Source organism: Lutjanus erythropterus, chromosome 8 (genome assembly GCF_056507025.1).
Source record: "Lutjanus erythropterus isolate fLutEry1 chromosome 8, fLutEry1.hap2, whole genome shotgun sequence".
NCBI classification, from domain to species: domain Eukaryota; kingdom Metazoa; phylum Chordata; class Actinopteri; order Lutjaniformes; family Lutjanidae; genus Lutjanus; species Lutjanus erythropterus.
In genome coordinates this window covers 14,675,820-14,691,584 of record NC_139324.1, presented here as the reverse complement: position 1 = coordinate 14,691,584, position 15,765 = coordinate 14,675,820, and the positions used below count along the sequence as shown (strand labels likewise).

General features: G+C 38.8%; 1 protein-coding gene across 1 annotated transcript in view; it reads left to right on the top strand.

Annotated features, from left to right (window-relative positions):
* Positions 1 to 15,765, top strand: part of col4a2 (collagen, type IV, alpha 2) — an 85,164-nt gene that overhangs the window by 13,877 nt on the left and 55,522 nt on the right. The window contains exon 4 of the mRNA XM_084724634.1: positions 14,808 to 14,888. Within this exon, the coding sequence (XP_084580760.1) occupies positions 14,808 to 14,888 (81 nt within the window). The remainder of the gene's footprint in view (positions 1 to 14,807; positions 14,889 to 15,765) is intronic.

Sequence of the window (15,765 nt, the reverse complement as noted above, 5' to 3'; positions counted from 1 at the left end):
AGAATGTCCTCATACAAATTCCTTCTTATGTTGTCCCGGATTCACTGAGGGTACGGGGGCCTGGAAAGACTGTGGTGAAATCATCCAGATATTGTTCACGATCTTTCACAGTGAACAGGCTTTGAACTACAACATCAGGGCTGGCCTTACTGTCAGCCAGATGGCATCAACCCAAACTACTGTGTGTGTGGATGGGAGGGCGAAGACTTTGGAAAAACTGAAAGTGAAGAAAGTAATTAGATTAGCAAGTAGAGTAAGTAGAGAGAAGAGTGGTAATTATTTGATGGAGAAGACAGAAAATACATTTCTTTGTTTGCAAAGGCTGACTGAATGAAAAGAAGACGTATCATACTAACAAAAATAATTTTACACAGAAGAAACAAAACACTTTGCTACCCTCTGATACATCTTTACTAAACACATAGTACAGCTGGATACTGGGTAAGTAGGCTACATGGTTAAATAGTTTAGTTTTTTGTCTGTTTTTAAGATTGCAAGTCTGCATGAGGTGTTTTATTTTGAAACTTGACCAGGTGCTCTACGCCATTCCTGTGTCTGACTTGCCGGCCGGTTCAATCTGCTCTGTGCAGCTCGACACAGCATCCATTAAAAATAGAGTGAATTTGAAGCAGTGCTGAGTAGAGCTGCACAATTAATCGCAATCACAATTAATCAAGTGCGATAAAATTGCAATAAGCCAAGTATCCAAATCACAGAACCGCAACCAAATGCAGAGATGTCCTTGCCTACATATCTTGTTCTTGAGATGAATGATAACGTTTGTTTGTTACAGACCCCAATAAATATCACATCATCATGATTTTAATAGTGTTTTTCAATGAACCTGAAAATTGTAATGCAGAACCAATCATTTCTACTAATCATATTCCATATTGCAATTGCAATTTCAGTCAAGGCGTTGCTGGTGGAAACACAAGCATTGTGTAGAATGGCTGCAATCAGCATCGGTGGAAGCAACACTGCCATTCCCAGTGGAATCGAGCCGTGTGAATCTTAACGGCATTTACATTTGTGTTATTTCTCTCCTCTCCTCTGTTACAGTACCACCACACACACAGCAGAGCAGAGGAGAGACAGGTGAAGGGATGTTGTTGACATGCGAAAATGCAAATGGATTTGGTGTTTTTGTGTTTTTAGCTGAGCTAAAACAGATCGGTGATAGTGTTTTGCCCTCAGTGTCCTCTGTTTAGTTTGCTGGAACTGATGTAATATAGCCTGCTGCATTTTAAGTGGAGTGAGCACAGCCACAGACTCAGTTGAAAGGATTGCCTTTTAAATGCAACATCTGTTTGTCAGCGACCGCTAATACTGTATGGTAACTTAGGAGACCATTTGGACTTGTGTGCTTTTAATCTGGCATGCAGTTAACACACCAGTCATGATTTTGTGAAAACTTAACTCCTGGCATTTGCTTGTGTAGTTCTTCATTTCGGTTTTGGAAGAAGGAAATAACAGGAGTAGTGGACCAGCGACAGAGACATATTTTTACATTTTAAATAAATCCTGTGCAATGGATCTAATTTATGCTGACATAAGTAGTGCATGTAAATTTAGAAATTTAGAAAACTAATAATTACTCTTTCGCAAGTCTACACTGGTATCTAGCAAAGAAACTTTAACATGGTGGTAGAGTGAGAATGTCCCCCACCCCAACAGCCCATCTGCCCCCCCCAAAGCAGTTGACCAAGGGCAAACTCTTCATTCTGTGAGGACCGTGAATGTCTGAACAAAATTTCATGGCAGTCCATCACATTGTTGAAATATTTCAGTCTGGTCACCACTTGATTCAGATGTTAACTTCAGCTTGCATGTTTACAAGGAATCATTCACAGAGATGGCTCCCAACTGGCAAAGGGAGTATCACACACACCCCGTACAGAATCACTCTCATCCTGACATTGAGATATAGTGCAGATATGTCTCAAGACATACTGCACACTGCATGTTTCCATCACAGATGTGTGTTACACTGCAAAGTTTCTTGTTGAAAGTGCCCAGGTGTTTCAAATTCAACGAGTTTGCACTTTCTCACTGACGTCCACATCATTAGTGCGAAGAGGGGCAGCTGTTACATGATAATAACAACAGATGGTCTGACATACAGTGTATGAATGTCTACACACACATAATCATCATAAGGAAATCTTTTGAAAATACACACACAGGCCTACGAAATCCTATAAAGAGCCTTTCCTGGATAATGTATTCCCTTGTATGTCATTTCAGTTCTGTGCTCACAATGTAAATTTATTATGGTCCAAACCTCTAGAGGCACCATGAATCAATATTTCTATGAGCATGTCCTCACTTGCTTATTTTCTTTTCTTAGTTCAGGTTCTGGTTTCATTTTATTCAACTGATCCACAGAAATGTAGCAGTGCAGTACAAAAAGGTGGGACAGAAGAAAACAAGTTTCAAAACACATTGGATTTGCAGATGTTTTGTGAGAAATGCCATCAGCATGTCTGTTGTTTCCTGAGGATACACATGAGACAGTTGCTGTGGTTTAAGACTTAATGTGAGTTTAAACTTGTGATGTCCAAAACAAAATCGTGGTCTCTTAAACCACGTTGTTTGCCCCTGAGGCTGCACTTTAAACTGAAATATAAATTTTAAAACACACCTGGTAATCCTCCAGTAATTCTTAGCTGTAAGTCATATAGTTGGCTTTAATAGTGGCTATTATCTCCTAAACGACCGTTTTCTGAGATTAATGAACATACTTCTGAATCACTTGTTTAAGGTGGACTTCATGAGGTAACCTCTTTATACATCGGGTCCAGCAGCTGAACATGTGGTCCATCTTTCTGACAGGTCCATCAGGCTCAGCTCAACATGCAGCAGTTGTTACATATTGGCGACCGCCTGGTCATGATCTTCCTTATATTGCAGCTAAACGGTACACCAAAATATGTATCTTTTGTATTTTAGGTGGGGAATAGGAGATGTGGTACCATAATCTTGATCAATCTTGATTCATGTTCAACACTGCCCAGTTTTACAGCTTTCAAAGCTTTTGTTTGAGAGCTTGACACAAAATGGCGACTTGCTGGTCACAATCTCTCTCATATTACAGCTAAACAGAACACTAAAATATGTGTCTGAAAACATTTTAGGTGAGAAATAGGCAATGTAGTAGCATAGAGGTTTTGACATGTTTTTCTACAACATAAAATACATCACAAAATTCATCACTCATGAATTTTGAAGGTTTTACATGTTGTTTGAGTCATCACGCCAAATATTTGTCACTCAGTGATGGTGACTTTGAAATGTTTGCAAATTGCATTTATGCTTCAAAAATCAGAAAAGTGGTGTTCCTTTCTGAAGATAATTTTACTGAACAAAACATTTTGTTTGCCACAGAACTTATTTTGGGAAATAATCCAAACCTTCAGTGCAGAAATCCAATCTTTTTTTTGCTGAGGGAACCAAACTGATGCCAGCCTCCAGGTTGGCCTACAAAAATCTGCCATTCCTGCTCCATGCTATGTCAGACAAGAGTTTGGAGAAGGAAATTGGGATCTGCAAATTTAAATAGCTGGATCAGACCTTCCTCTTGACCAAGGTCAAAGTGGAAAGGCCGCAGGTCAGATCCTTCATTAAGGATGAGCAACAGCTACTGACAAACAGCCCAGGGATCAACCACTTATGGTCAGAGGTTTCTTTGTAGTGGGATTTGGTCTCTATTGACTCTAGTAGCCCTCAGAGTCTTCATTACCGTTATCACAAAAGCCATATTTTACATCTCTCTGCTCCGGTTCATCTGTGTTGTCCTCCCCATCATGTGAGTTAGTGAAGGGTACACGCCGTGTCACCACCAATCTCAGATCAAACACTCATCCTGACCTGCGATAGTCTGTGATCTCTGCACATTCGATACCTCCAACACAGATAGGGGGTCTCACACAAACACTGTTTATGCTTCACTGTGTCGTTTCATGTGTGGAAACTGAGAAACCATCTCAAAGAGGCAGTTTGTCTTTTCCATCACCTGAGGTTCAGAGTGATGGCTGTAACAAGGTCCTTCTGTGGCACCAAGGTTGATCTGTTAACGCCTGGATGTTTAAACAACAGCAAATGAGAAATGGAAACCTTTCATTGCAGGATATCGTTTAAAATGGTTTCATGAGAAGAATTACTGACTTCCTCTGAAATGTCTTCTGTCACTTTAACAACACTCCTTTAAGTCAAGGCCATCCATCAATCTGTTCATCATGCACACTTCTAAATTATGTTTTTATGTGTATTAATAATCTGTGGGGATCAAAGGATGTTTTAGTGAGTAATTTACCAGGGGAGATGTGGAATGTACAGCTGTGTGTCGGCATCATGGACTCCCATCTGTCTCTTCTGCTCCGTGTGCGTGTGTGTTTTATGCCCCGTTCGCCATTACATTTCACAGAGGAGACGCTTCATGATGCATTTTCTGGATTCCATTGACGGCTGTTTAATGCACTGACCTACATTTCAGAGATTATTTAAAATTTAATATATCTGTTTTTCTCTGCATCTCTTAAGGTGACATTTGCAATTTTCTTCAACCACAGTGTAAAAAGTATATTTCAGTAGAAGTTGAAATATTGTCATATTTTGAATGAGTCTCACCCAGCTTTCTGCCTTAGTGATAGCAGTCTACTTTTGTGAATTATAACAACAAATTACATCTGTTCACCCTGCTGTTCTTATTGTAGTTGAAGTGTGCCACTTTGGTTTCTCTTTGGTTTCTCTTGTGCGTGTTTTTCAGATTTTTCTCCCTGCAGTTTTCTCTTACTGACTTAGAAAGAAGGTGTAATGTGAGACAAAATCATGTTTCGTGATCAAATAATAATCAAGTAATAATGTATCAATTAATGTATTGTGTCAGATATAAAATTAAAAATTTAATTTATATTTACTTTATATTATGTTGTTTAAGTTTTTCGCAAACTCACTGAACCAAACCAACTATCATTAAGTCAGGCTAACATTAGCAATTCTATTAATAATATTTAACAAACTAAAAGAACACAAGGATACTATTAAAAAACTACTTTTCCTGAAAGTACACTGAAAGTATACTGTTAGGTTTTTAGGGAGCTGTATTTTACTTTTGGGTAATCAAATAATTTAGTTGGAAAATGTGAAACTTTTAAGTTGACCTGCCGTAAATTTAAGTTGCATCAGTGCAAACTGTTGATTTGAATCATCTCACTTAAAGCTATTGTGTCCATTCTAACTTCTTAAATTTTTTGAAAAAACTTAATCCTTTTGTGTGATACCAATTGAATTATTTTTTAGGTTTGTCCAACAAATCTCTTTTTCAGTTCATGCAGGGATTAGTATCCATTTTTATCTAATACAGGTTCCTGATTCCTCTGGAATTCCATAAATCCTCCCATGATCCTCATGTTTTCTTTGCCTCTTAAGTTTAACAGACTTTGGTTGAAGGTCAAAGTACTAAATTTCCTTCTTAGTTCCAGCTCCTTTTCAAAGTTAGTTTAATCAGTCGGTTTGTTTTGTCTGCATTTTTCTTCTATTTTGGTTTTGTCATCATCTTGTTCCCTAAGCTGAAATGCTGCTGTGTTGATTCTGGCTCCTTTTGACATTGATAGGAAGTGTTAGGAAGTGGTTATGTCTGTGGTAAACCTACTGTATAAACTACATGGATTTAAACCACAGTGAGTCAGACTGACCACAGACAATGTAAACAAACCAGCCATTATCAGATCTGAATATTCTAGATGATGGTGATACAGTATAAAAGACTGGAGACTGGTGCCTAAATGAGTAATAGATTAGTCGGTCACAGAATATAAATAAATCAATGACATGTTTGATAGCTGGGTCATTAATCAAGCACAAATTATCATGTTCCAAATCAAACATGATAATTTTCTCAGTTTATATCGTTGTAAATGGAATCTTTCTGGGTTTTGACCACAGATTGACAAAACATACTATTTTAAGATGTCTCTTTGGACTCTGGGAACTTGCAATGAGGTTTTTTTTTAAACAAAGTGAACAATTAAACAACTAAATCAGAGAACCAGAAAAAATAAATTAGAGTATTAGACTAAATACTTCTATACTGGAGAGCCACCCACAACACAAAAGGAAATGCTCACGATGAATTCAGAAGTCTGTAAGACAAAAGAAAGGAAAATAATCTCTCTCTTGCAGCAGAGTACCAGTTTGCAGTTTAAGTTCTATTCTAAATTCTTAAAATCAGTATAAATGAAGTTAAAGTCATAATATATAACATTTCCACATTTAAATGTCTAAAAAAGCTAAACAACCTTATTCAAGGTGATAGTGTGTTTCATTTCCTGCCAGCCATTGCTAGCTAGTTGCTGTAGGTTCCAGGAAATTCATCAGATACATCAGAAAGTGAGAAAGAAAGTCAGGAAATGTGACTAAATGGAACATGAATAAAACTTTCACCTTACCTCATCTATCAACGGGGTTGATGTCAGATTTTCATCAGCTATAGTGGTTGTTAAAAAGTGAAGAAAACAATTCCCATGATCCCATGCTGTTTCACAATGTCATCAAACAACTATGACCCCTACTGGCAGAACTTACATGTCTTACATTTAAATGGAATTTGATCATAAATATTGCTGCAATAGTTTGACATTTTAGGAAATATGACCACTGCCAGGTGCATTGACTTTCTGGAGTCATATCCTTGAGGTTGCCATGCAACAACTGGAGACTCCAGAAAGTTACTGCTCCCAGTCAACAAATAGTCTAGTCCAGTCTTTTTACACTTCCAATTTTGTGCAGATTAAACAATTGATATATAACATGTTAATCAGTGAGCCTAAGAGACCCTATTAGAGAGATTTGGTCACCGTTGGACATAGTTAGGCTGGTTATTTCCCCCTGTTTCCAGTCTTCATGCTAAGCTAAGCTAACTGGCTGCTGACATTAGCTTCATATTTAGTGCACAAATAGTGGTATTTATCTTTTAATCTAACTCTTGGCAAATTAAGTCTGTTTTTCAAACTGTTGAACTTGAATCCTGGACTAAAGTGCATTTATGCTGATTTAGAATAATGTTTTATCTTTTAACTCTTTTTATATATAGATGTCTATATCTATATATAGATGATTTTATATCATGTTTCCTTTGTAACAGTTGCTTACTGTGATTGAGATGTTTTTCAGTTCCTCAGAAGTGAACTACACGCTAAGGAACATTTTTATTACTAAAAAACTTTTTAGTCTTAATTTTGATGAATAAAAGGATAACTTGATGACCCTAAGTTGTCATTACACGAATAATGCAATAATGCGAATAATACAGTTTATTACAATGCAAATCTGACATCAGAGAAGAGCTAAAGTATACATAGATGCAGTCTATACTGAAAATTTACATAATCTCAGCTTTATACAGTACAATGTATAACTTGTCACACAGAATCATGTATAATTGCATGACTAGGGAGGAGGGAAAACAATGTGGCTAACCCGCAGTCAATGTTATTTCTTCTCCAATCAGTTCTAAAACATCCACAATGTCTCCATCTTATCTTATATCCTGTGGACAAAGCCTCCTAATATAAAGTATGCCAAGTGTGAAGGACTGTGAGGCCTCGCAGGTTAACTATCATGTCTATGCATAAGCAAACGTACCTCTAATAATTTTCTACCACACTGCAAGTGTAAAGTGTACCACGCCCTAGACTGATGTACTCCATCAGTTACCATAGCTCCATTTCTTCTTTTCTTTTTTTTTTTGCTTTGGTAGGACATCCTTGTAGAGGTGCGACAGTACACTTAGAAATTTCCTTGCACAGACAATAATGGGCTCGGTTGTGAAAGCTTGTCCATTAATGCCTCATTATTGTCATCTTACTGTGTGTTATTGCATAATAACAGCATAGTGAAGCACCAATTTCCAATTCATCATACTGTTGTCGAAGAAAAATGTACCAGAGCTACCTGCATCCGGCTGTCTCTATGAACTCTGCCTTTCTTTTTCTTTTTGGAAACAGCATTAATAAAAAGTAAGAGAGAAAAACTGAGCGTGAGAAAGAGTGCTGTTGACCCAGCTGGTTTTCTTTCATTTACAGTACAGTATACTGAAGTAGTCTGTTCAAATTTGGAGTGAGGCACCAGTGCAGCCATAAAGAAGAGGGAGGCAACAAAAACAACATTCCTCGTTGGGAAAGGCATTAATCTGACCATTTCGAAGAACTCAAACTCAATGTAGTCTTCACATGACATCTCAATTAGTTATTTGAGGAAGCACTGTCAAGGGCAGGTAGAAGGAAAACACAAAAATGTAGATGCTGAATTGATAGTTAGGATTATTTAATGTGGGGTTGTATGAGGTACTTATTGATAGTAAGTCAGTGTATTGTCTACAGTAGATAGTGGTCAACAAGGCAACAGTGTGGCAAAGTTGGAGGACTACCACTACAGAAGCTAAGCATTGTACTGCTGGCTGTCTTTATATGAAGTCTATCTTCTCTTTTTTTAGAAACAGCATTAATGAAAAGAGTAAGAGAGAAACAGCACTCACAGGGTCAGCAGAAAAACATTAAAAACTGTATGCTATATGTAGAATTTTCACTGCTTTACTTTCAATATCACTCTCTTGAAACCAACCAAACTCTATGTGCAAAATCGGTAATTCTACCTCACAGAACTTAGGTGTTACTAGTCTGATGTTACCTGAATCTGTTAGTTTGCCCGTGTTAAACTAACCTTTAAAAACACCTAAATCACACAATAACACAAACACACTGACAGATTGAGGCAGCGGTAGACCAGCAGCTCCTGTGTTCTGCAAGCAAAAATTACTTTGCCAATAGTGATATTTTTTAGGTAGGCCCTTTATTAGGTGGCTAATTGTTTTTATTGCTGACTCTATCTACACTGGGACTCCTGCTGCTTCTCCATGCTGGAAGCGTGTCAACCACCATCTACTGGGAGTAAAACACTTATTACTACAATACAACCCCATTTCAAATAATCTAAACTATTCCTTTAACGCTGTGCATATGCAGTAGACGCCCCGACACATGCATACACACACGGGGTGGGCATAGGGCAGGGCACTGTGGACTGGCTGAACTCTCTGAACTCTAAAATAACAAATACGTGTTTTTCCCCTAAATGTTGGTGTGTTCCTTTAAGGGAAATGGTAGATTTCCTCCTGATGAAAAATCCCTTAATTGTTTTTTTCATATTAACACTTATTTTGTAGCTCTGCTTATAGCGATGGATAAACTTGTATACACACACTTCAAAACTAAGGAACTTGGCGAGAGAAGAATAGGATTTGTTTTGGCCCAGGAGTCACCGTGTTGGCTGTAAGAGGAAAACAGCATGGTGCTTCTTGGACAGGCAGGGCCTATTTTTCTAATCTATCCTCTACAGAACGCTTGATTTCTCCCTGTGTGTGTGGTCTGAGTGATGCACAGGTTAATTTATATATGGAGAGGAGCGAGTGTTGTGGAAAGCATGTTTATGCCTATATACATGCTTTCAAGGTTTTTGAAGTAGAGCAGACGACCACAGAGGAACCCCCGGATCACTGAATATAGTTCACAGGACATCATAAAAGATGATCAACACTGGAGTCTTACTGTAAACCAGAAGCCACAGATGAACAATCACAGAAAACCGGATCTGAAGGAGCTGACCTGGTTTATGACCATTGTTTCATATCATACACACTGTTGTCTGGCAGTTCTCATAACAAAGGCATTAAAAAAAGTTCTTATTCATAGTCTTAAAACCGTTCTGGACTGTAGAGCTATTATTAATGTGTTCTTTTTTAATAAAAATATGAGACGCTGCAGGATGACATCAGCTCAACTTTGCGTCTGTGGCGGAAATAGACATTCTCCAGAAGACACTTAGCCATGTGTCTTCTGCCTCTTTGTGTGTCTTTGCGGCTCACAGATGAAATGTTGAGTCTGGTTTAGCATTCAGAGACTGGGATCCGGCCCTCTGTCACTATAGCTTTAAATACGTGTCAGATTTATAGTCATAATCTAAAAGAGGACCCCACGCTCTGCTGGTGTTTTGGTGGTCTGGATTCATCTTGTTTTTTTTTTTTAGAGGTGGGAAGTAACTAAGTACAAATACTTTGTTACTGTACTTAGGTAGATTTGACAATTATATTTACTTAAGTATTTATCTTCCAACACCTTTTTGCTTTTACTCCCTTCATTTAAACACAAATGTCTGTACTTTCTGCTCCTTATTTTTTTAAAGCAGGCTTGTTACTTTACTTTTAATGTATTCGAGGGACTTATTGATCATTTTTTATTTTGCATCATGGTGCGGCGTCTTCCCAACATCAAAACTGATTTCATGATGATTCTTCATCCATCAGTGCATATCATATGCAAAAGATGCAATCAGACAAAAATTATGTAAAAGATGTAAGAAGACAAAACCAACAAGACGTAAAAAAGACAGAAATTATATAAAAGAAACAACAAGACAAAAAAGATGTAACAAAACAAAACCAACGCAAATTACATGAGAGAAAAACAAATACTGGAAGATTATTGCGTATTCTGCTTTTCAATTCTTGATATTTGATTGATCAATTTATGTTGGCAACCACTGGGTCTACAGTTCTTGATCTGATATGGGACATGGTTAAAAATCTCGTTGGAAAATGCCATATGGTCACCTATATTTTTGTTCACTTAGTCTGGACCTTGCACGTGTCATTAACCCAACAAAAAATGGATTTATCACAAAATCCTGCTATGGGCGTGAATGAATCTGCTTTGTAGCAGACTGAGATCAACCTTTTCAAGAGGTCTTAGGTACCTTTCACACCAACCTCATTTGGCCAAGACTTTTCAGTGTGGTACGAACCAAAACTACAGGTGTGAAACTTGGTTTGGACTACAGTCTGGGTTAAACAGCCAATCCTTGGTCTGACCAAAAGAGGTAGTTTCAGTCCTGGTTTATTTCGAGTGCGAAAACCTTTTTTGGAAGGTTCTGACTTTTTTGACCAACGAGATCAAATGTGTGCTGATTTGGACCTTCAGATGTGAAAAGGCTCTTGTCCACTTGTTTGTTTCAAATTCAGTTGACAGATTTACTACCAGACTTCTGGTTCAGCTGCATTCTGGTTGGCCTGTAGGGTTCACATTGTTATGAAAAAGTGAGTGAAGCAATACAGATTTGACAACACACATCTCCACATGTGAAAAAACTCAAGTCCTACTTGGCTCCAGAGGGAGCTGCATGAAGTCTGATAATTTTCCTCAAGTGATGTTACATGAGTCAGCATCAGTTGGGGTTTGAGTCTGCAGGTTTGAAAATCACAGCTGCATTAGCTGCTGCTAGAAAAAATTAAATGCCAAGATATTTATCTTATTCTGCAGCATTGATTTTGATATTTTCTTTTAACTGTCCATCGAGAGCCCAGCATTGTTATAGGAGAGCATGCTAAATAGGTGGACTACTCTTTCAGTGATATACTAAGAGGATCTATTGCAGTCTATAAGGGTGATAATGAATTATATTATATAATGGAGAAGATATATAAACACATACGGTTCAATAAAGTGCTCCATGACCTGCTGCCATTTACATGGGTCTGTGTAACGAAACTCCGAGGATTCAAAGTGACAAAAACTGTCCAGTCCTTGAGTTAGCAGTTAGTCCATATGTCTTCATGTTTACAGCACTTGGTTTGTTTGACAGTATGACCTTGAACTGGACCAGAACTAAAAGACACCCATGTATTTTCTCTGAGGTACAACATATAGCAAGTATGGAAAAGGTGATTTTGCCAAAGAGTGGGTCATTGTGACAGTGGGTGGAGAAAACAGGATACTGCAGCACAATCCTATTGTCCTCCTCTGAAACAGTCATCTGCTATTTTAAGCCTGTAAACTGTAAAGTTGATCTGGTGGTGCATTGCTCCGTCATGTGTAATCACCTTTATGGGAGCCATTCCTTTGTGTGTTTGTACAGAGGTGACGCAGTCTATTGTCCGTGTTTTGGACTTCCACCTCAATGTGGAAAAAGGTCATGCCAAGACTTTGTTATATCCTTATTGGGATGATATGACCTGTTTCTGTCTCGCCTCCTGAAACTAGAAATTCTATAAAAGTATTCACCCTGCTGAGGGGAACTGGTTTGGACGTACCCTGCTTCAGTTTATCAGTTCAAAATGATAGATAAAAGTAAAGAATGGTGTTTGTGGACAGAGTGAGTGTGTCACCATAGCGTGTCGGCTTAATTAAGCCTATCACAGCATGTCTTAGCTATATCAAACAATGATTTGAAAGGAACTGTCAGATCCACTGAGAGTTAACCAAGATATGCAGCCTTGTGCATTCCATAAAGGAAGGGAAGAGGGTCTTTTGTGTTGTGGAGATAGGGGATCATTAAAGGACGGCGTCTCTATGGTAAAAGAAGGTCTTTGTGTGTGAGGAGGGTCTCAATGTGACCATTGTGAGACAGAGACTGCCGGGATCTGCTGTCAAAGTGAGGAGGGAGAATTATTCTGATTCTCGATCTGTCGTTTTGTCACCACTGTGGGCATAAAGTGGCCATTTGGATTTTTTTTTTAACAAGAGAGAGGGGAGGGTATTGAGGCATTTGGTGCCTGAACAAGCTATGGTATGGCTGTGTAGGTGGTGGGCGGAGGTGGACACAAGAGAGAGACGTCATAAGCAGCTACATGGAGTCTGTCTGCTTGTCTGTAGTCAAAGTTTCACTCATTCATGCTGATTGAAAGGCCACTATGACCTTTTCACCCAGTCCCCTAAACTTTGGAAACGTAGCAGTGTGTGTGTGTTTGCGTCTGTGTGTGTGTGTGTGTGTGTGTGTGTGTGTGTGTGTGTGTGTGTGTGCGTGTTTCATTACTATTCAGTTTCAGGCAACATTGTAATATGTTTAACGGAACATTGTAAAGCAGCCAAAGGCTTTGTTTCCACTCATGCATTTAAACATGCATGGAAACAGTGCTGGAGGGCCAGATTACTATTAACCCACAAACTTATTAAAACAACATCTGGATCAGTGATACATTAAAGGGGTAGTCCAGATTGTTTGAGGTTTGGTTGTATGAAGTACTTGTTGACAGTCAGTTTAATACCTACAGTAGATGGTGGTCAACAAACCCCAAGTTTGGAGTTAACAGAGAGGGGTACCACTACAGACACTAAGCTGTACTGCTGTGGACAGGATAAGCAACAAAAGGTATTTTACCCGCATAAAAAACGTCCACCTTGAAAAAATAAATATCACTTCAAGTGTATGCTATATTTTGATTATTTTTGCTGCTTTAGCTGCTGCTGGTCCAGCTTTTCCAATGGTAAATCGCTGTTATACATGCTAAATATCACTCAACCAGGGTCCACTGGTGATATCAGTCATTTTATCTTGCAGAACACAGGAGTTACTGGTCTACCGCTGCCTTGATCTGTTTGTGTGTTTGTGTTATTGTGTGACACTGGTGAATCCAAAGTCACACAGTATCACAAACAACCTAACTTACCGCAGCAGCAGCTCCTGTATCCTGTGTTCCTCTGTGAGGTAAAATTATTGATTATCTCCCATGGAGTTTGGTTGGTTGCAGAGAGCGATATTTGGCTTACATAACAACAGTTTCCTTTCTAAAAAAGGCTGTCTTACAGTAAGCTAAAGCAGTGAAAATATTCTAAATATACCTTATCCTTAAACTGATATGGATATTTTTAGGTGGACTTTTTCTAAGTGGCTGAAATTGCTGCTGACCCTGTCACCTGCAGTACATTACGTAGGTTCTGTGCTGGGACTCGTCTCTGTTTCTCCAATCTGCGAACATGCTGAATGACATCTACTGTAGGAATATACTATCAATAAGTGCCTCATCCAACCCCACATCAACAAATCTGGAATATCCCTTTAATTCCAGCAAAGAATTTGACCTAATATCTTTAATTTGCGTCAGTTTTGCAGCATTGCAGGCTAAGGCGCAGTGCCTAGTATGCTTTATTGTGTCTACAGTTTTGTCAACTCTTCAAATAGTTTTGCTTCTGCTTCTGATGAGTAAGAAATGTGGTTGTGGCTCAACATCTGAAAGACGAAGGCTTCGACTTGGATTTTGCCTGTGATTTAAATTTGAAACACCACACAAACACAAAAGTTGTCCAAGACTCCATTCTGTCTTAGTTAATGTCACCAGCTATCCCAGCTAACTCAGGGTCTTGACACCTCTGACCTGTGGGTTGGAAAACCCCATTTGTATGACTGCTTTCTTTGATCATGCCATGTCCATGCCGACCCCCCGACTGGCTGTGTGTGCTTGTGTCATGTCTAACACAGATCAGCCAGTGATGGTGGGTGGTTGTGTTGGCATGCAGCAGACATCCAAAGACAACTTGTCTCTGTCAGTGGCCGGACCAAGCCTATCTGATGAAAAGGATGTTCATATACCCATTATGTCTCCATTATGAGTCATTTGAGCCATATCCAAGACATCGTTTCTGCACATGAGACCAACAATAGTGCAGACAACATTGCAACAATCATCCTCACTCATGCATTGGAGTCACAAGCATAAACAACAAGTTTATTCACAAACCACAGTGTACACAAACACAGCCGGTCACACCTACAGGCCACAACAATTTACCCCACACGCTGCGTCCCTTCCAGTGCACAAAGAGGCAAGCAATAAACAGCATGTTGACACATGTCTCTGCTGTGTTTATGCAGATGAAGTGGACAGCAAAATGTTGCAGTTTCCTGTATATGTGAGACATAACCCTGGACTCCAATAGCCCCACTCTAATCCTCCTGTCGTCTGTTTTTGTTTCTATCAGGGTGGGAAGAAGCACACAGGCCCCTGTGGAGGAAGAGACTGCAGTGGAGGCTGTCAGTGTTTCCCAGAGAAGGGTGCCAGGGTAAGTCCCTTACTGTCCCTTACAATAACATCTATTCTTAACAGGCATCTTGCTCTATTTCTTTCTCTCTCCCTTCCTTAAAGGGATATTTTTGATTTTTTGAAGTGGAGTTGTATGTGGTACTTATCCATAGTCAGTGTAGTACAGTAGATGGTGGTCGATACACCGCCAGTTTGAAGAAGCAGATGCAAGCTAAGCAAAGTGCTGCTTTGAACAGGGTCAGCAACAAAAGGCATTTTAGCCGATTTAGGCCCATCTAAAAAAAAAACAAAAAACATCAATATCAGTTTAAATGTACAGTATATAGCGAATATTTTCACCACTTTATCTTGCTGTCAGACATCCTTTTTTCATAGGGAAACTGCAGTTTTATAAGCAAAATAGCGCTGTTTCTCACTAAACCAAACTCCATTGGCAAAATTAGTCATTTTAACTCACAGAACACAGGAGCTATTGGTCTATTGATAAGCATCTCCTATAACCCCACTTCAAATAATCCACACTATCCTTTTAACCCCTGTGTTAACCATCTCTACCTCTTAGTTTTCAATTCAAATACCTAAAAAGGCCATGCTCACATATGAGCGTTCCAACGTCACTAACGTGGCATAGCTCCCAAACAAGCTTAAATATTAGTGCTTCACGTTTCACAAAATGTTTTTTTACATATGTCAACCTTTTGTGACGCTACACAGTGTGGTAAAGTTTAGAAAAAAAAACAATTAGCAGAGTTGGGAGGAATCTGTCTTGTACATTTTAGTTTCTTTATCACATATTCACAGTGCCACTTTTCTTTTTCTTTAAAAGATAAAGCTGGTGTTATGCCAGATTTGTCAGAATGTCAGCAAATTCCATAAAAGGCCTTACCAACAAAAAA